At 38.8% G+C, this 20,451-nt stretch overlaps 1 protein-coding gene across 1 annotated transcript in view; it reads left to right on the top strand.

Annotated features, from left to right (window-relative positions):
• Positions 1–16,186: 16,186 nt before the first annotated feature.
• The window catches only part of NUBP1 (NUBP iron-sulfur cluster assembly factor 1, cytosolic), a 71,677-nt gene continuing 67,412 nt past the window's right edge, over positions 16,187–20,451 (top strand). Inside the window, exons 1-2 of the mRNA XM_053695273.1 lie at positions 16,187–16,267; positions 16,343–16,447. Of these exons, the coding sequence (XP_053551248.1) occupies positions 16,237–16,267; positions 16,343–16,447 (136 nt within the window). The 5' untranslated portion in view covers positions 16,187–16,236. The remainder of the gene's footprint in view (positions 16,268–16,342; positions 16,448–20,451) is intronic.

Below are 20,451 nucleotides of genomic sequence, written 5' to 3'. Positions count from 1 at the left end.
CTAACACTCATCCTTCACTATGGTTAAAAATGCTGTGAACAGTGTAGAAACACAGGCGTTTCAAGGGGTGCATCCCTGAACTACTTCTGGTTTGCAAAATGGTATAATGTAGGCTAAAAATGCTGATAGTGTTTAATGATTTTAAAATATTTATTTTCTATGCAGATCTCTTGCAATGCAGTACTTAAAGGTATATTCTAATGTAATCATGATATATTCTAAAGCATAAGGGCACGCCATTTTTGCATTGCTACCTCAAGCTTTCTATGGGCCAGATTACAAGTGGAGCGCTAATTTATCAAGCGTCTGCAAATGGGCAAATTTTCCCGTTTTCGGGCGCACAATAAATAATCAGCCATTAAAAATGGCTGGTTATTGCGCTACCGCAAGCTTGAGGTAGCAAGTAGCGCTTATAAAATTAACCAGAGATTAGATCTCTGCTTAATTTTATAAATGTGCCCAAATGTCCCCAAAATCAAGTGTTAGTTTTCTTTTTTTTAAATGTAGCTTTTTTAAAAAAAAAAAGAAAAAAAAAAAAAAGAAGAAAACTGCACTTTGGGGCGGTTGTGGGGTGTTAGAAAAAATGGCACTTAAAAGTGCCTTACATTGAAGTCTATGGGAACTGTAAATATATATGTATATGCTTTTATACATATATATTTATGTGTTAATATGTTTATAAGAATCCAGGGGCTCTCTGGTGCAGCAGTGTATATAACACGCCAGTGCTTAACCCTTAAAATTAGCACAGCTTACGATAACCAAAAATCACTACCTGTATCCTTCTAATACAGGTGTGTGTTATCAGGCAACAGAAAAAAATAAAAATTAGGCGTGTATATACAGATATATGGCGGTCAACAAAGATAGTCTTCCTTGTAGAAAACAAAAGTCCCATCCAGTTTATATCATTAAAATGTAACTTTTATTAAATGATATTGTAAAAAACAAACTTGTACAGACCTGGATTGAGTTCTAATAGTTGTACTTTGTACTATAGTAAACACCTCCGACTCCCACTGTTGCGTCACTAGACGCGTTTCGCCGAAGCTTTCTCAATAGTGACTTACAGACGGCTAGATTTGGAGTTTTGTCGGTAACGACCCGAAAAACTAACGCCGGCTTTTTTCTGGCCGCACCATAAAAATAACTCTGGTATTGAGAGTCCACAGAATGGCTGCGTTAGGCTCTAAAAAAGGAGCGTAGAGCATTTTTAACGCAGCTTCAACTCTTGATACCAGAGTTGCTTACGCAAGTGGCCAGCCTCAAAAACGTGCTCGTGCACGATTCCCCCATAGGAAACAATGGAGCTGTTTGAGCTGAAAAAAACCCAAACACCTGCAAAAGAGCCGCGTTCAGCTCCTAACGCAGCCCCATTGTTTGCTATGCGGTAACCCTTCCTACGTCTGCACTTAACACTCTAACATGTACCCCGAGTCTAAACACCCCTAACCTTACACTTATTAACCCCTAATCTGCCGCCCCCGCTATCGCTGACCCCTGCATATTATTATTAACCCCTAATCTGCCGCTCCGTAAACCGCCGCTACTTACATTATCCCTATGTACCCCTAATCTGCTTCCCTAACATCGCCGACCCCTATATTATATTTATTAACCCCTAATCTGCCCCCCACAACGTCACCTCCACCTGCCTACACTTATTAACCCCTAATCTGCCGAGCGGACCTGAGCGCTACTATAATAAAGTTATTAACCCCTAATCCGCCTCACTAACCCTATAATAAATAGTATTAACCCCTAATTTGCCCTCCCTAACATCGCCGACACCGAACTTCAAACATTAAACCCTAATCTGCCGACTGGAGCTCACCGCTTTTCTAATAAATGTATTAACCCCTAAAACTAAGTCTAACCCTAACACTAACACCCCCCTAAATTAAATATAATTTACATCTAACGAAATTAATTAACTCTTATTAAATAAATTATTCCTATTTAAAGATAAATACTTACCTGTAAAATAAATCCTAATATAGCTACAATATAAATTATAATTATATTATAGCTATTTTAGGATTTATATTTATTTTACAGGTAACTTTGTATTTATTTTAACCAGGTACAATAGCTATTAAATAGTTAAGAACTATTTAATAGCTAAAATAGTTAAAATAATTACAAATTTACCTGTAAAATAAATCCTAACCTAAGTTACAATTAAACCTAACACTACACTATCAATAAATTAATTAAATAAACTACCTACAATTACCTACAATTAAGCTAACACTACACTATCAATAAATTAATTAAATACAATTCCTACAAATAAATACAATTAAATAAACTAGCTAAAGTACAAAAAATAAAAAAAGAACTAAGTTACAAAAAATAAAAAAATATTTACAAACATAAGAAAAATATTACAACAATTTTAAACTAATTACACCTACTCTAAGCCCCCTAATAAAATAACAAAGACCCCCAAAATAACAAAATGCCCTACCCTATTCTAAATTACTAAAGTTCAAAGCTCTTTTACCTTACCAGCCCTGAACAGGGCCCTTTGCGGGGCATGCCCCAAGAAGTTCAGCTCTTTTGCCTGTAAAAAAAACATACAATACCCCCCCCAACATTACAACCCACCACCCACATACACCTAATCTAACCCAAACCCCCCTTAAATAAACCTAACACTAAGCCCCTGAAGATCATCCTACCTTGTCTTCACCTCACCAGGTATCACCGATCCGTCCTGGCTCCAAAATCTTCATCCAACCCAAGCGGGGGTTGGCGATCCATCATCCGGTGGCTGAAGAGGTCCAGAAGAGGCTCCAAAGTCTTCATCCTATCCGGGAAGAAGAGTAGATCCGGACCGGCAACCATCATCTTCCAAGCGGCATCTTCTATCTTCATCCGATGAGGACCGGCTCCATCCTGAAGACCTCCGACGCGGACCCATCTTCATCCGGTGACGTCCAACTGAAGAATGAAGGTTCCTTTAAGGGACGTCATCCAAGATGGCGTCCCTCGAATTCCGATTGGCTGATAGGATTCTATCAGCCAATCGGAATTAAGGTAGGAATATTCTGATTGGCTGATGGAATCAGCCAATCAGAATCAAGTTCAATCCGATTGGCTGATCCAATCAGCCAATCAGATTGAGCTTGCATTCTATTGGCTGTTCCGATCAGCCAATAGAATGCGAGCTCAATCTGATTGGCTGATTGGATCAGCCAATCGGATTGAACTTGATTCTGATTGGCTGATTCCATCAGCCAATCAGAATATTCCTACCTTAATTCCGATTGGCTGATAGACTCCTATCAGCCAATCGGAATTTGAGGGACGCAATCTTGGATGAAGTCCCTTAAAGGAACCTTCATTCTTCAGTTGGACGTCGCCGGATGAAGATGGGTCCGCGTCGGAGGTCTTCAGGATGGAGCCGGTCCTCATCGGATGAAGATAGAAGATGCCGCTTGGAAGATGATGGTTGCCGGTCCGGATCTACTCTTCTTCCCGGATAGGATGAAGACTTTGGAGCCTCTTCTGGACCTCTTCAGCCACCGGATGATGGATCGCCAGCCCCCGCTTGGGTTGGATGAAGATTTTGGAGCCAGGACGGATCGGTGATACCTGGTGAGGTGAAGACAAGGTAGGATGATCTTCAGGGGCTTAGTGTGAGGTTTATTTAAGGGGGGTTTGGGTTAGATTAGGGGTATGTGGGTGGTGGGTTGTAATGTTGGGGGGGGTGTAGTGTATGTTTTTTTTACAGGCAAAAGAGCTGAACTTCTTGGGGCATGCCCCGCAAAGGGCCCTGTTCAGGGCTGGTAAGGTAAAAGAGCTTTGAACTTTAGTAATTTAGAATAGGGTAGGGCATTTTGTTATTTTGGGGGTCTTTGTAATTTTATTAGGGGGCTTAGAGTAGGTGTAATTAGTTTAAAATTGTTGTAATATTTTTCTTATGTTTGTAAATATTTTTTTATTTTTTGTAACTTAGTTCTTTTTTATTTTTTGTACTTTAGCTAGTTTATTTAATTTTATTTATTTGTAGGAATTGTATTTAATTAATTTATTGATAGTGTAGTGTTAGGTTAATTGTAGGTAATTGTAGGTAGTTTATTTAATTAATTTATTGATAGTGTAGTGTTAGGTTTAATTGTAACTTAGGTTAGGATTTATTTTACAGGTAAATTTGTAATTATTTTAACTATTTTAGCTATTAAATAGTTCTTAACTATTTAATAGCTATTGTACCTGGTTAAAATAAATACAAAGTTACCTGTAAAATAAATATAAATCCTAAAATAGCTATAATATAATTATAATTTATATTGTAGCTATATTAGGATTTATTTTACAGGTAAGTATTTATATTTAAATAGGAATAATTTATTTAATGAGTTAATTAATTTCGTTAGATGTAAATTATATTTAACTTAGGGGGGTGTTAGTGTTAGGGTTAGACTTAGCTTTAGGGGTTAATACATTTATTAGAATAGCGGTGAGCTCCGGTCGGCAGATTAGGGGTTAATAAGTGTAGGCAGGTGGAGGCGACGTTGTGGGGGGCAGATTAGGGGTTAATAAATATAATACAGGGGTCGGCGGTGTTAGGGGGAGCAGATTAGGGGTACATAAGGATAACGTAGGTGGCGGCGCTTTGCGGTCGGCAGATTAGGGGTTAATTATTGTAGGTAGCTGGCTGCGACGTTGTGGGGGGCAGATTAGGGGTTAATAAATATAATATAGGGGTCGGCGGTGTTAGGGGGAGCAGATTAGGGGTACATAAGGATAACGTAGGTGGCGGTCGGCAGATTAGGGGTTAAAAAAATGTATTCGAGTGTCGGCGATGTGGGGGGACCTCGGTTTAGGGGTACATAGGTAGTTTATGGGTGTTAGTGTACTTTAGAGTACAGTAGTTAAGAGCTTTATAAACCGGCGTTAGCCCAGAAAGCTCTTAACTACTGACTTTTTTCCTGCGGCTGGAGTTTTGTCGTTAGATGTCTAACGCTCACTTCAGAAACGACTCTAAATACCAGAGTTAGAAAGATCCCATTGAAAAGATAGGATACGCAATTTACGTAAGGGGATCTGCGGTATGGAAAAGTCGCGGATGAAAAGTGAGCGTTAGACCCTATTTTGAGTGACTCCAAATACCGGCGGTAGCCTAAAACCAGCGTTAGGAGCCTCTAACGCTGGTTTTCACGGCTAACGCCAAACTCCAAATCTAGGTCTTAGTAAGCTAAACCGCCAACCTTTAAACACCCCTCTGATCACGTGATGACCATTTACAAAAAACGGAAGCCTCATTTCAGTTAATATTTTAACCAATAGTAAGAAAACAATGTTATTGCTCAATTGTTGCTAGGTAGATTTTCTATCAACATAGTTGGATCTTTTCCAATTTCTATCGCAACATTGTGTCTACAATTCTATTCACAAAGTATACAACAGAATAGTATATAGAATCGTTAACATATATAAGAGCAAAACTATCCGCTTTTCTCTTGGTGATTTTAAAAAACTATATATACAATATACAATTTAAAATAAGATAAATAGAGAGGATGTGGAATAGTGAGAGTCAATGTTCAAAAGGCAAAAACACTTTGTCATTTATGATGGGGCAATGACAAATGATCATTTATCATGCAGATAGAGATATTGTATCCATGTTGGGAATATATTTTCATATGTCTAAATATATAGCAGATTATAAAAATAACCACTAATGCACCAAAAGGGAGATCGCTATATCTAGTTCTCAATTAGATGATCGATATTTTAGACTTTTGAGTTTTATCATTTTTATAATTCTCTAATGTATATAGATTTCTACCTTTAGATTAGTTTTTGTCTTTTGGATGTTTACAGATTTTTTAGTTTCATGGTCTTAACTTTATATATAATTATCCTAGGAAAAGATCGACATCCCATCTGGCATTTATGCCTTTGGGTTCTTTTGTTTGTAGGAAAAATATCCACTTAGTCTCCTTGAATAATACATTTTTAAACCTGTTACCTCCTCTTGGAGAGCTGTGTATATAATCAATTGCCTGTATCTGAAAAACTGCTTCAGGATTGGGATGCAACAAAAATGTTTCGCTACTCTAGTCCTTGGCGGATCTGCCTGTATGTCATTTAAGTGCTCTCTAGCCCTATCTTTTAACATACGACTAGAGCACACTATGTACTGCTTGTTACATAATGAACATGTAATAAGATATACTATGAACTTTGATGTGCAGTCTAAACAATACCTAATTTGGTAGGTCTTCTGTGTACTTGTAGAGCTGAAAGAGTCCCCTGTCTTTATGAATTTGCATGTTAGACATGGATGATGTCCACATTTAAAACAGCCCTTTTTACTAAGCCAATGTTCTTTTGTAAGTTTTTTTATCAGGTCCTGTATATACATATTCAATCAATCTATCACCCAATGTGGGAGATCTTTTAGCTATATAGTGACAACCTTCAGACACAATTTCATTAAGTTTAGTATCTGTTTGTAATATGTTTAGATTATTTTTCACTATATTTGTAATTTTTCTAAACTGCTTACTATATGTCGTAATGAAATTAATACCTTTGTATTTATTAGACTGTTGGTTTCTGTGGTTGTGTTTTTTGTTTCTATTTCTGGTCTTAAGTAATGATTTCCTATTTATGCCTCGTACTTCACTCTGAATCTTTTTGAGCTTATTGATATTATATCCTCTATCTACCAATCTTGATATCAATTCATCTGAATGTTTATCATAGGCTTGTAATGTTGAACAGTTGCGCCTGATGCGTATAAGTTGACCCTTTGGTATTCCAGCCGTAACATGTGTTGGGTGGCTAGAATCTGCACGTAGGATGGTATTCCCAGTTATTTCTTTTCTATATAACTCCGTTACAACCTTTTTCTGTGTCTCATCTGATGACAAACTAATATCTAGATATTTAATAGTGTTCTTCTGATACTCCCAGGTGAATTTAAGATTATAGTCATTATTATTTAAATAGGAGAGAAATTCCTGCGCTATTTCTTTCTTCCCTCTCCATATAAACAACAAATCGTCTATATACCTAGTATACATGACAATGCAACTTACAAAAGGATTGTTAATGGAAAATATATATTGTGATTCAAACCATCCTAAAAATATATTTGCGTACGAGGGGGCAAATTTTGCCCCCGTCGCCGTACCACATTGCTGCATGAAATATTCCCCATTGAATTGAAAGAAATAGTTAGTTAATAAAAAACTTAAGACCTCTACAATGTACTCTATTAGACCTTCTGGATATGTGCTGTATATGCCTAAAATGTAACGTACAGCCTTTAGGCCTAACTCATGCGGTATACATGAATATAAGGAACTGACATCTACAGTCAGCCATGCCTGCTCATCTCCCCAACTTTCATTTTTCAACTTGTTCAATAAGTGAGTTGTATCCCTCAGAAAACATTTTTGTATGCATCCCAATCCTGAAGCAATTTTTCAGATACAGGCAATTGATTATATACACAGCTCTCCAAGAGGAGGTAACAGGTTTAAAAATGTATTATTCAAGGAGACTAAGTGGATATTTTTCCTACAAACAAAAGAACCCAAAGGCATAAATGCCAGATGGGATGTCGATCTTTTCCTAGGATAATTATATATAAAGTTAAGACCATGAAACTAAAAAATCTGTAAACATCCAAAAGACAAAAACTAATCTAAAGGTAGAAATCTATATACATTAGAGAATTATAAAAATTATAAAACTCAAAAGTCTAAAATATCGATCATCTAATTGAGAACTAGATATAGCGATCTCCCTTTTGGTGCATTAGTGGTTATTTTTATAATCTGCTATATATTTAGACATATGAAAATATATTCCCAACATGGATACAATATCTCTATCTCTATCTGCATGATAAATGATCATTTGTCATTGCCCCATCATAAATGACAAAGTGTTTTTGCCTTTTGAACATTGACTCTCACTATTCCACATCCTCTCTATTTATTTTATTTTAAATCGTATATTGTATGTATAGTTTTTTTAAATCACCAATAGAAAAGCGGATAGTTTTGCTCTTATATATGTTAACGATTCTATATACTATTCTGTTGTATACTTTGTGAATAGAATTGTAGACACAATGTTGCGATAGAAATTGGAAAAAATCCAACTATGTTGATAGAAAATCTACCTAGCAACAGTTGAGCAATAACATTGTTTTCTTACTATTGGTTAAAATATTAACTGAAACAAGGCTTCCGTTTTTTGTAAATGGTTGTCACGTGATCAGAGGGGTGTTTAAAGGTTGGCGGTTTAGCTTACTCTGTAAGTCACTATTGAGAAAGCTTTGGCGAAACGCGTCTAGTTACGCAACAGTGGAAGTCGGAGGTATTTACTATAGTACAAAGTACAACTATTAGAACTCAATCCAGGTCTGTACAAGTTTGTTTTTTACAATATCATTTAATAAAAGTGACATTTTAATGATATAAACTGGATGGGACTTTTGTTTTCTACAAGGAAGACTATCTTTGTTTACCGCCATATATCTGTATATACACGCCTAATTTTGATTAATATGTTTATATACACACATTAACACATAAATATAGATGTACAGTATATAGTCATATACATATATATTTGCTGCCATCACTGCCGTACTTACCCCCTTTGCTGCGCTTTGGTGTATGAAGGAATCAGAACGAGGCTTCCATTAGAGAAATTGTGCACTCTTACAGATTTATATGGTTTAGCGCATATTTTCTGTACAGTTTTTATGGTCATAAGCTCATTGCGCTATTCCTTTCTAGTTCCATCCGTTTTTAGGGTTGCTACCTTTTCTGTAAAAAAATACCGGCTTTGCTAATTAGCATAAATTTGCATAAAAAATTAAACAGCTGCTAGGACTGATATTAAATAATCACTGGTTTACAATTAGATTCTAACAGACTGAGGAGAAGTTTTCCCCATGATATCATCTTTATTTCTATATTTATTCTTAATTTTTAACTTCGACCTAAGCTTTAAAAATACAGGCCGTGTAGGTAAAATACTGACTGTGTGGTAAACAAAATGTGTTGAACATACAAAACATGAAACTGAATGCGCCATAAATATATATAAACCTATGTATCAGAGTCCTCCTGAAAAATGTCCCTTTAATCAAAGAGTCTTAGGGTCAAGGGCAGTTTCCTCTTCACATAACCCTAACTCTTTAAAGTTGGATCCAGTCTAGAACATACAAACAAAAGAGGGGTCCCCAATGGTATCTTCAAATCAAACAGATATATAATGAAAAGAAAAATACTCACAAATTCATCTGCACTCTAAAAGTGCTAATCATGCAAACTGACTTCACTCCAAAAAAAAACGATATCGCTCTCAAAGACGAATTTCACAGAAGCGAAGTTCAAGAAGGTACAGATAGCCCAAAACAAACACTGCAGACTGACTTTTAATTCCAAAAACATTCCTCTCATAAAACTCATATCGCCAATAGTGTAAAACAAAAATGTGTTTTAATTAAAATAGTATAACCAATAAAAATATAGATATATATAGCACAACGCGTTTCTCTGGGTTACCATTTCATTGGTGATTAAATCTATGATCCACAAGCTTTAAATACCCCTCTTTGGCATCTCCAATGTCAAAATGGGCATGAGTGATCAATACACATCATCTTGACACCTTAATTCAAAAATGTTTTTAACTTTTGGTATTTCTCCAATGAAACAACGCATGCACGTTGGGACCAATTGCAAACGATACAAAAATGTGCCCCTCCTAGTGTAACCTCTCACATATATGCAAAACAACATGCTGCACATTGTCGATGTCACATTAAAACCTCAATAAAGACGCAAGCACATAAGTGATGAAAAACAGACCTATGCCAGCATCTTCAAGGACTCAATATGCATGCGCAATGACTCGTGCCACAGTATAGTAGAAAAATATATAAGAATCTTGATTTTTACATTACTGTCTCTTTAAATAAAAGGGGTAATTGATTTGCATTGGTAAATAAAAGGGGCAGTAACACAGAGTGGACTGTGGGTGGCATGTGGGCCCTGGTGTGATTTCACACAGTTAAAGCCCTACTTTTCTGCGCCAAATTCCCCCTTATTCCTGAAAAAAGACTTTAACATATCTATTTTCATATATTATTATAATGTAAAAAAAAAAAACTCATTTTAACATGGGTTTCTAAGCAGAAATATTTGATCAACATATTCAATAAGTTAGGGAATTAAATTAATTTTCTGCATTGTGAAACCAAAATATACAGTTTAATATAACAACAATCACAGTTTTATGCAGCTTCTTTATGTAGGTTTTAGCAGAACAAGAATTTAAAAAAAACTTGTTTTAATATAAAACAGAGAGAGAGAAAAAAAAATATTAAAAACCATCACAGGATTATGAATCAACCTCAAAACCTGTTCCTTATGCTGCCAAATTTTTCACAATAATTCCCACATGTCGTCTGGCACATTAGCTACAGAAATGTAGCAGAAAACCACTTATAATTTACTTGCCAGGAAAAATATCAAAATTGCTATCAAATGACATGTTTTGGTAACAATACATCCAAAATACACCAGGACAAATGAAAACAATAAACCCAGAATTTTTTCTATTTTTCTTGCAATTTAATATTGGGTGTGTTTCACTTGACAGCAACGGTTCCTGTTTTGTAGAGCTGATTCCCCAAAGCTGGAAAGGTCATGCCAAACTACTAAAGTAGTGAATATAGGTCACTGCTTCTTAATGTGTATTATTATTATTTATTAAACTTTATTTATAAAGCACCAACAAATTCCACATACAGCATGACTAAGGGGATAACCCCTAAAATGCTGCTTGCTTTTTAAATATGTCTGAATAAAGATATTTATACTGAAGCGGTGCTGTGGACATTCTGTGATTATCAACTAATTCCATAGCGCTGTCCATGGGTACAAAAGATAAAAGTACAATGATGATACAATATTTTTAAGTGAATTGACATAATGCGGCATATGTATGAATCTTCGAATGGAGCTTGATGCCCTGTGTTTCTGGCGAGCCTGCAGGCTCGCCAGAAACAGCAGTTATGAAGCAGCGGTCACAAAGACCGCTGCTCCATAACCTGTCCGCCTGCTCTGAGCAGGCGGACACACATCGCCGGAAATCAACCCGATGGAGTACGATCGGGTTGATTGACACCCCCCTGCAGGCGGCCGCGAGTCTGCAGGGGGTGGCATTGCACCAGCAGCTCTTGTGAGCTGCTGGTGCAATGCTGAATATGGCGAGCGTATTGCTCGCCGTATTCAGCGAGGTCTGGCGGACCTGATCCGCAGTGTCGGATCAGGTCCGCCAGACCTTAATAACTAGAGGCCAATGTATCAAACAAATACAGGAGGAATTGAGGACCCTATTCCTGTGGGAATTTACAATCTAGAGCTGTAGTTTCCTGGAAAAATTAGATCAATCTGTTCAGTGGAATTAGTTCTATTAGATACTCTGGCATATAAGAATAGATGGGCAGCCCAGCAAGTGATATGCGCAGATATATCTACTCGCTCTTTTAGCCTTAAGAATAAGCAGCCATCATGGCCGCCACCCATAAGCGTCCCCCCAGGTAAATATAATTAGTGGCTCACAAATTGAAATGCTGGTTGTTATGCCAGGAGTTGCGGTAAATTGGGGTATTTCAGGGGCAGTTAAGCTTTGGGGTACCCAATATTCACCCACCTCCTTTTAGATGTATAAAACTATCTTACTTTCTATGGAGATGATTCACTAACTGAATAATCTATTCTTGTGAATAGGCTTCCTAAAATTACAGTTTAAAAAACAATACGCCTAGTGGCAACTCACAAAGTGCAAACAATGCAAAAAAACATCAAGGTATCAGAAGATTCAAGCTTTTATTCTACAGACAGCCAGGAAGATGGGGCCGATTATCTAAACCTTGCCATGTCACACATGGTTTTTCACACCAACCCATCCAACCAACCCCTGGTGGAATTACCTTTAAAAGGGGGCAGTACCTGCGTTTAGCGAGATGTCTCCTATTGCAATTTAATGTAGCTCGCTGGAAAGGGAAACTTCGCTGTGTGGGGCGCAGTTAGCAGTGAGCAGGGGCACAGTTTAAAAATTAAATCCTGCAGCCAATTTACATAACATTGTGCTTCTTTCTGCGTCTGTTTTTCTATTAGGGTATTAAGTATTTTCAGTATTTTGTCACAACCTCATCACCTTTTCATTTTCGAGAAAAAATAGTGAGAACTGTACGGCAGAAATGTTTAGAGAATTACGCTGGGATTTGAGAGAAAATTTCATACACGCCTATGGAACGCCCATGTTCAGACCATTTTACCAAAGAAAACAACAATCACACTTTGTATTTTGTACACATATGTACGAATTATTATGTGTTTTTCGCACGTCCAGTGTACTTAAATTACATTAATTATTTTTGGTGAACAATCTCTTATGATTTTTGATGCCCCTTAACAATACAATTTTTTACTTTGTATTTTTGTGAATGGTTCAATTATTTGTTTTGTATGATTTTTAAAATGACAAATATAATTGTGTACTTCTGTAATGTATGCAGCCATCCCCTCATACAAAATGCAGTATACGCCCCTTTGCAAGACACCCTATCTTCAGGATAAAAAGTGGCTTTATATAATTCCACCAGGGAAATAGAAGGACTTGCGAACATTCTTATAGAATCTCACCAGCCCCGAGACATTTAGATAATCAGCCCCTAATATTTATTAAAATATTTAAAATTTTAAAAAAGTTCATTACTAAAAGGAGCTCAATGCATTTCAGCAAATAAAATCAGCTTTTTCAAGAACAAATTAAATGGACTGGAACCTCAAAAATGTATTTTATAATTTGGATAGAACATTGAAATGTCAATCTTTCCAATTTACTTCTATTATAAAATTTGCTTGACTATCTTGTTATCGTTTGCTGAAGGAACAGCAGTGCACTGCTGACAGCTAGCTGAGCACATCTAGTTAGCCAATCACAAGAGACACATGTGTGCAGGCACCAATCAGCATATAGCTCCTACTAGTGTAGGATATGTGCGTATTCTTTTCCAACAAGGGATACCAAGAGAACAAAGCACATTTAAAAATAGAAGTGAATTTGAAAGGGTCTTAAAATGACACTCTCTATCTGAATGATACAACTTTAATTTTGACTTTCCTATGCATTTAAATATCACAAAATTAGCTATTTAAATAGCTCATGTTGTGATATTTAATTTGCATATTCCTAGCTGTCTGTGGAATAAAAGCTTGAATCTTCTGATATGTTTTTCTTGTGCGTATATTGCATTTCGTGCCTCACATTTTGGAAACGCTCTTCGCCAGAGGTTTCTCCATTTCAAGGTATAGTCAAACCACTGTGAGATTGCAGATACTCTTGGATTCCGAGTGAGCCTTTGTGAAGATCGACATTGCCAAAGGCCAACAATCCTAAAATTACATTTTGAATTAAAAAGGGTTATTCTTAAAGAATAAAACTGATCGATGCAAATGCAACTAAATAGTATAAGGATCTATCTTTGTATATGATGAGTGTATATATGTAAATAAAATGTAACAATTATAATATTTTTTAAAGAACAGTCTTAGGGGCCAATTTATCAGAGCTTCAACTGTGAATGCGCTGGAAGTCCGCGTCAAATTAGACACCAAGTTGATCCTCTCTAGTTAACACAGCGTCAATGTTGAAATGTACGACATAATATACGCTCCCATGAGATCAATCCAATGCAAATCTTTGCTTGCGTTATTCGAGCGAAATACAGATCATCCGCCTACACATTCGACTCTATTTGAGCGTATTATTAATGATACGCCTTCGCATTCGACTCTATTTGAACCTCTCCCCAATTTATCAAACATTCAACATATACCTTTGCGTCTATTCCGACGCAGCGTACCTACCTATCCTTCAAACCGCCACCTCTGAGGCCACGAATGCCATAGAAATCAATGTGAGTCTGAAAAGGTTTTGTTCTATGCTGTTTGTCATCACAGACAGTTAAAAATGAACATAAAGAATATTTCTAAATTTGCAATACTTTTATGATGCGGAAGAAGTATATTAATGAACCATCTGAGACATGAAGTATAATAAAAATGTTTCATGTCCCTTTAACCTTTTGTGATAATAAAATATATTAAGATCTGCCATTATTACTAAATAAAATCAAGTAGGGAGATGTTACCCTACTTATGGGTTATGTTTCATCTCTCTGTCGTAGAGTCCATTACAAAGCAAGGAGACAGATTAATTATACAGGAACGAAAGAAAGGAACACAGTCCCTGACCTTTGTGCCAAGAGTATTTCTCCCAATAATTGGTCTATATCCTTTGAGGGAAAGGGATGAACTCCTTTCACTAGTAGATGCTGTCAAACATATAGGGATAAAAGAGAACAAAAGAGATATTACATAATATATTTATATTGCCAAAGAATATAACTTAATTTGTTAAGTGGTCTGAGGACGGGGGCAACCCCGAAAACGATTACTATCTAATAAATTACCACCACTTCTGTTAACTCATAACAGGTAATATTTGTTATAATCATGTAAATACTATAGTTTTCACAAAAGGAGGCTGCAAAATACATCAGACATTATAAATAATGTTGTCCCTTACTTTTCTCAAAGTTACTGAGCAGAATATATCAATCAATAATCACCTTTTGTTGGAGTACCTGTACTTTTTTTTTACAAAAAGCACTGTGTATATATATATATATATATATATATATATATATATATATATATATATATATATATATATATATATGAGATGGGTACATATTTGAGCATTAAGAATCATATAAAATTGAGTATAAAAAGTAAGATAGAAGCTTTTTGCAAAAAAATATATATACACAGGTACATTTCTATGATATTATGATATTTATTGTTTGTTAGGGTATAAATATAGCTATTTCAAGGACATTAATAGACGATAAATAAAAGATTAGCTTTAGAGAAATGTGTTTGTTCATGGACAGGAATAAAATAGTATAAATAAAGTTGAAAGAAGAAGACAAAACTATCTTTATTTGATGGACATTCAGGGTAGATCATTTGATAGATGAGGATATCTGCGACATCAATGACTCTTATTTATCAACAGTCCGATGCTAATTGCGCCAGAATTGACGCGTGTATTTGACTAACATGTTGATATATAAGACTGTTGAATGTAGATTCGCTGCAGCGATGTTTGGCGAACGTTTGACTCCTGCGAATGCACCTAGATTGACACTTTGATAAATTGGCTTCCTATTGTCTTAGATGTATCACAATTTAAATTATGGAGGTCATAAGAATTTCTAAAGCATGCCAGGTGTATTCCAAGGTTAAAAAAGGCTGAGAACCACATAAGTATTGTCCTCATAATTCTAGATTTTTTTTTGTAATTTCCTCACTCCCATATTATTATCCCAAGAGCCGTAGCTGGGACTATACTGCAGATAATAAATTGTTGTTGCAACATTATTGTTGGATTCCCAATAACCATTTGTCATATCAAAAGTACCAACATATAATCTTTTGAGAACATTTCCAGTCTGAGTGGGTCTTCTAAGTAAAATTATCTGGGTTTTTTAATTTCAGAAAATCTTTTAGCATATGTATAATACAATTTAAAATGAAATGCCATTAAAATCAATGAGAAACAAGTTATTCAAAAATGAGCTGGCAAGTCACCTTTTACACCTAGTTTTTAATGTTTTTTCCTAAACATATTATTCAGGTCTTTGTATCCCATTGCTTTTTATTTGCTTATGATTTTACACATGCTTTGTTGTTGTTTTTTTACTACAATTTACTAGTTTTATTAAATATTGAAAATATTACCTATCCAAATTAAAAAATAAATCATTCTGTACATGTAAAAGACTTCTCTTTTGTTTTAGTAAACCTCTTTATAATGACCAGACTAGATATGAAATTGGTAACGTATTGAATGCTTCTTGAATTAAAACAGCTGTATAAGCGAGTGCACAACATGGTGTGCAAATACACGCATACAATACAATCTGTTAATTGTATTGCAATTGCTGGTTCATAAGTATTTTGTGCCCATAATCAATATCATTAAAGTTATTTGAGAAAGAGAAAAAAATACTAAGCTTTTCCCAAATCGAGTCTTGAACCGCAAAATATGCCGGAAGTGGCCGATGAATATAGGAAGGAATAAGGAAGTGTTTGCGTTTCACGTGGTGGCATGGCTGATGTACCTACAGATGCACCGGAGCGTGAGTGTCGCTGATTAGGGGTGCTGGGGAGGGCTGAGGCAGGGACAGTTTAACCTAACCCGCTATGTTTTACAGATTGCCCGGGGACCACCAGCGCTCAGGCTGGACAGGGAGCTGCTTGTCAGGGATGCCCGAACCAGACTGTGTGTGCTTCAGGGGCGGCAGCGGGTCCTGACCCAGGTACGTGATATAGAGAGGGGAAGTCAGGGGTGGACTGTCAGACGGAGAGAGAGGGGTGTGCAGGGTGTGAGAAACGCACAAACATTGAGGTATAGATCCAGGTAAAAGAGAAACGGTGATAACAAGATACTGGAATGGAAGCGAGGTAAGGGAGGGAGAAAGAGAGAGAGAGCGAGGTAAGGAAGGGGGAGAGAGGTAAGGGAGTGTGGAGGGAGCGAGGTAAGGAATAGAGGCAGCAAGGTGAGAGAGGGGTGAGGGAAAAAAGAGGGAGCGAGGGAAGGGGAGAGTGAGAGGGGAGGTAAGGAAGAAAGAGAGACGGAGCATGAGGTAAGCAAGAGAGGGAGCAAAGTGAGAGAGAGGTAAGGAAGGGGGAGAAAAATGAGAGAGAGAGGAGAGGGAGTGAGGTACGGAAGGGAGAGAGAGCGAGGTACGGGAGAGAGAGAGGGAGTGAGGTAAGGAAGGGAGAGAGAGAGGGAGTGAGGTACGGAAGAGAGAGAGAGAGAGGGAGTGAGGTACGGAAGAGAGAGAGAAAGGGAGTGAGGTACGGAAGAGAGAGAGAAAGGGAGTGAGGTACGGAAGGGAGAGAGAGAGGGAGCGAGGTATGGAAGGGAGAGAGGTGAGGGAGCGAGGTACGGAAGGGAGAGAGAGAGGGAGCGAGGTAAGGAAGGGAGAGAGGTGAGGGAGCGAGGTATGGAAGGGAGAGAGGTGAGGGAGCGAGGTACGGAAGGGAGAGAGAGAGGGAGCGAGGTACGGAAGGGAGAGAGAGAGGGAGCGAGGTACGGAAGGGAGAGAGGTGAGGGAGCGAGGTACGGAAGGGAGAGAGAGAGGGAGCGAGGTACGGAAGGGAGAGAGAGAGGGAGCGAGGAGAGAGGTGAGGGAGCGAGGTACGGAAGGGAGAGAAAGAGGGAGCGAGGTACGGAAGGGAGAGAGGTACGGAAGGGAGAGAGAGAGAGGGAGCGAGGTACGGAAGGGACGTGAGAGAGAGAGGTAAGAAAGGGGGAGAGAGGTAAGGGAGTGTGGAGGGAGCGATGTAAGGAATAGAGGCAGCAAGGTGAGAGAGGGGTGAGGGGAAAAAAAAGAGGGAGCGAGGGAAGGGGAGAGTGAGAGGGGAGGTAAGGAAGGGAGAGAGACGGAGCATGAGGTAAGCAAGAGAGGGAGCAAAGTGAGAGAGAGGTAAGGAAGGGGGAGAAAAAGGAGAGAGGTGAGGGAGCAAAGTATGGAAGGGAGAGAGGGAGTGAGGTACGGAAGGGAGAGAGAGAGAGGGAGTGAGGTACGGAAGAGAGAGAGAGAGGGAGTGAGGTACGGAAGGGAGAGAGAGAGGGAGCGAGGTACGGGAGGGAGAGAGAGAGGGAGCGAGGTACGGAAGGGAGAGAGGTGAGGGAGCGAGGTACGGAAGGGAGAGAGAGAGGGAGCGAGGTACGGAAGGAAGAGAAAGAGGGAGCGAGGTACGGGAGGGAGAGAGGTGCGGAAGGGAGAGAGAGAGGGAGCGAGGTACGGAAGGGAGAGAGAGAGGGAGCGAGGTACGGAAGGGAGAGAGAGAGGGAGCGAGGTACGGAAGGGAGAGAGAGAGAGGGAGCGAGGTACGGAAGGGAGAGAGAGAGAGTGGGAGCGAGGTACGGAAGGGAGAGAGAGAGTGGGAGCGAGGTACGGAAGGGAGAGAGAGAGTGGGAGCGAGGTACGGAAGGGAGAGAGAGAGTGGGAGCGAGGTACGGAAGGGGGAGAGAGAGTGGGAGCGAGGTACGGAAGGGAGAGAGAGAGTGGGAGCGAGGTACGGAAGGGAGAGAGAGAGTGGGAGCGAGGTACGGAAGGGAGAGAGAGAGTGGGAGCGAGGTACGGAAGGGAGAGAGAGAGTGGGAGCGAGGTACGGAAGGGAGAGAGAGAGTGGGAGCGAGGTACGGAAGGGAGAGAGAGAGTGGGAGCGAGGTACGGAAGGGAGAGAGAGAGTGGGAGCGAGGTACGGAAGGTGGGGAGCGAGGTTGCGGTAGGAAGAGAGAGGGGGAGCAATGTGAGAGAGAGGTAATTTATGTTATAAGGACATTTTACCTAAATTATTTATTTCATGATTCAGATAGAACATGCATTTTAAACAACTTTCTAATTTACTTCTATTATCAAACTGTCTTTGTTCTCTAGGTATCTTTTGTTGAAAAGTAGGGGTGCAAGCTCAGGAGCGTGCAGTGTCTGGAGCACTATATGGCAGCAGTTTTGCAAGAATGTTATCTATTTGCAAGAGCACTATATAGCAGCACTATTACCTGTCCTGTAGTGCTCCAGGGGCGCAATCCGATATACGGCGCAGGTTTCGGCGCAAGCGTGGAAACCTGCGCCGCCCGTAGTTTCAGCTCGCAACTCGAGCTATCCAATATACCCCGCCGGCAATTGCTAAAGTGCCGTAAGTCGGATAAACTAGCGATGTCCAGAAATCTGCGTAAGTACAAATTTCTGGAGTCGCCAGTGACTTACGGCACTTTAGAAACTGCCGGCGCCTACAAAAACTGACTAAAGTATTAAATCTCCCGTACTGTCTAACATGCCTCCCAAACATAGCCCGACACGTATACCCCTCTATCCGCTATCCCCTTCACTCTCCAAATAATAAATGTATTAACCCCTAAACCGCCGCTCCCGGACCCCGCCGCCACCTACATTAACTACCCCCTAATGTGAGCCCCTTACTCCGCCACCACCTACATTACCTACCCCTTAATGTGAGCTCCTTACACCGCCGCCACCTACGTTACCTACCCCCTAATGTGAGCCCCTTACACCACCGCCACCTACATTACCTACCACCTAATGTGAGCTCCTACCCGCCACCAGCTATATTAAAATTATTAACCCCTAATCTAATCCCCCTACCCCGCCGCCAGCTATATTAAATACATTAGCCCCTAATCTAATCCCCCTACACCGCCGCCACCTATATTAACCCTATCTAACTCTAACACCCCTAACTTAATTATTATTAAAATAAATCTAAATAATATTAATAATATTAACTAAATTATTCCTATTTAAATCTAAATACTTACCTATAAAATAAACCCTAAGATAGCTACAATATAACTAATAATTACATTGTAGCTATTTTACGGTTTATACTTATTTTACAGGTAACTTGGTATTTATTTTAACTAGGTACAATAGCTATTAAATAGTTAATAACTATTTAATAGCTACCTAGTTAAAATAATTACCAATTTACCTGTAAAATAAATCCTAACCTAAGTTACAAATACACCTACACTATCAATAAATTAAATAAACTACAAATATCTAAACTAAAATACAATTAAATAAACTAAACTAAATTACAAAAAAACAAACACTAAATTACAAAAAATAAAAAAAGATTACAAGAATTTTAAGATACTTACACCTAATCTAAGCCCCCAATAAAATAATAAAGCCCCCCAAAATAAAAAAATGCCCTACCCTATTCTAAATTAAGAAGTAACCAGCTCTTTTACCAGCCCTCAAAAGGGCTTTTTGCGGGGCAATGCCCCAAAGTAATCAGCTCTTTTGCCTGTAAACCCCCCCCCCACAATACCACCCCCCAACATTACAACCCACCACCCACATACCCGTACTCTAATCCCACCCAAACCCCCCTTAAAAAAAACCTAACACTAACCCCCATAAGATCTCCCTACCTTGAGTCGTCTTCACCCAGCCAGGCCGAACTCTTCATCCAGATGTGGTCCTCCATCCCGGCGATGTCTTCATCCAAGCGGCAAAGAAGAGGTCTTCCATCCCGGCGATGTCTTCATCCAAGCGGCAAAGAAGAGGTCTTCCATCCCGGCGATGTCTTCATCCAAGCGGCAAAGAAGAGGTCTTCCATCCCGGCGATGTCTTCATCCAAGCGACAAAGAAGAGGTCCTCCATCGGGGCGAAGTCTTCCTCCAAGCGGCATCTTCAATCTTCTTTCTTCCGGCTTCTTCCGACCTCCGACGCGGAACATCCAGCTGGCCCGACAACTGAACGACGAATAAAGTTTCCTTTAA

Source organism: Bombina bombina, chromosome 11, assembly GCF_027579735.1.
Source record: "Bombina bombina isolate aBomBom1 chromosome 11, aBomBom1.pri, whole genome shotgun sequence".
NCBI classification, from domain to species: Eukaryota; Metazoa; Chordata; class Amphibia; order Anura; family Bombinatoridae; genus Bombina; species Bombina bombina.
The sequence above is the reverse complement of the archived record's forward strand: the minus strand, read 5'-3'. Positions and strand labels throughout refer to the sequence as shown.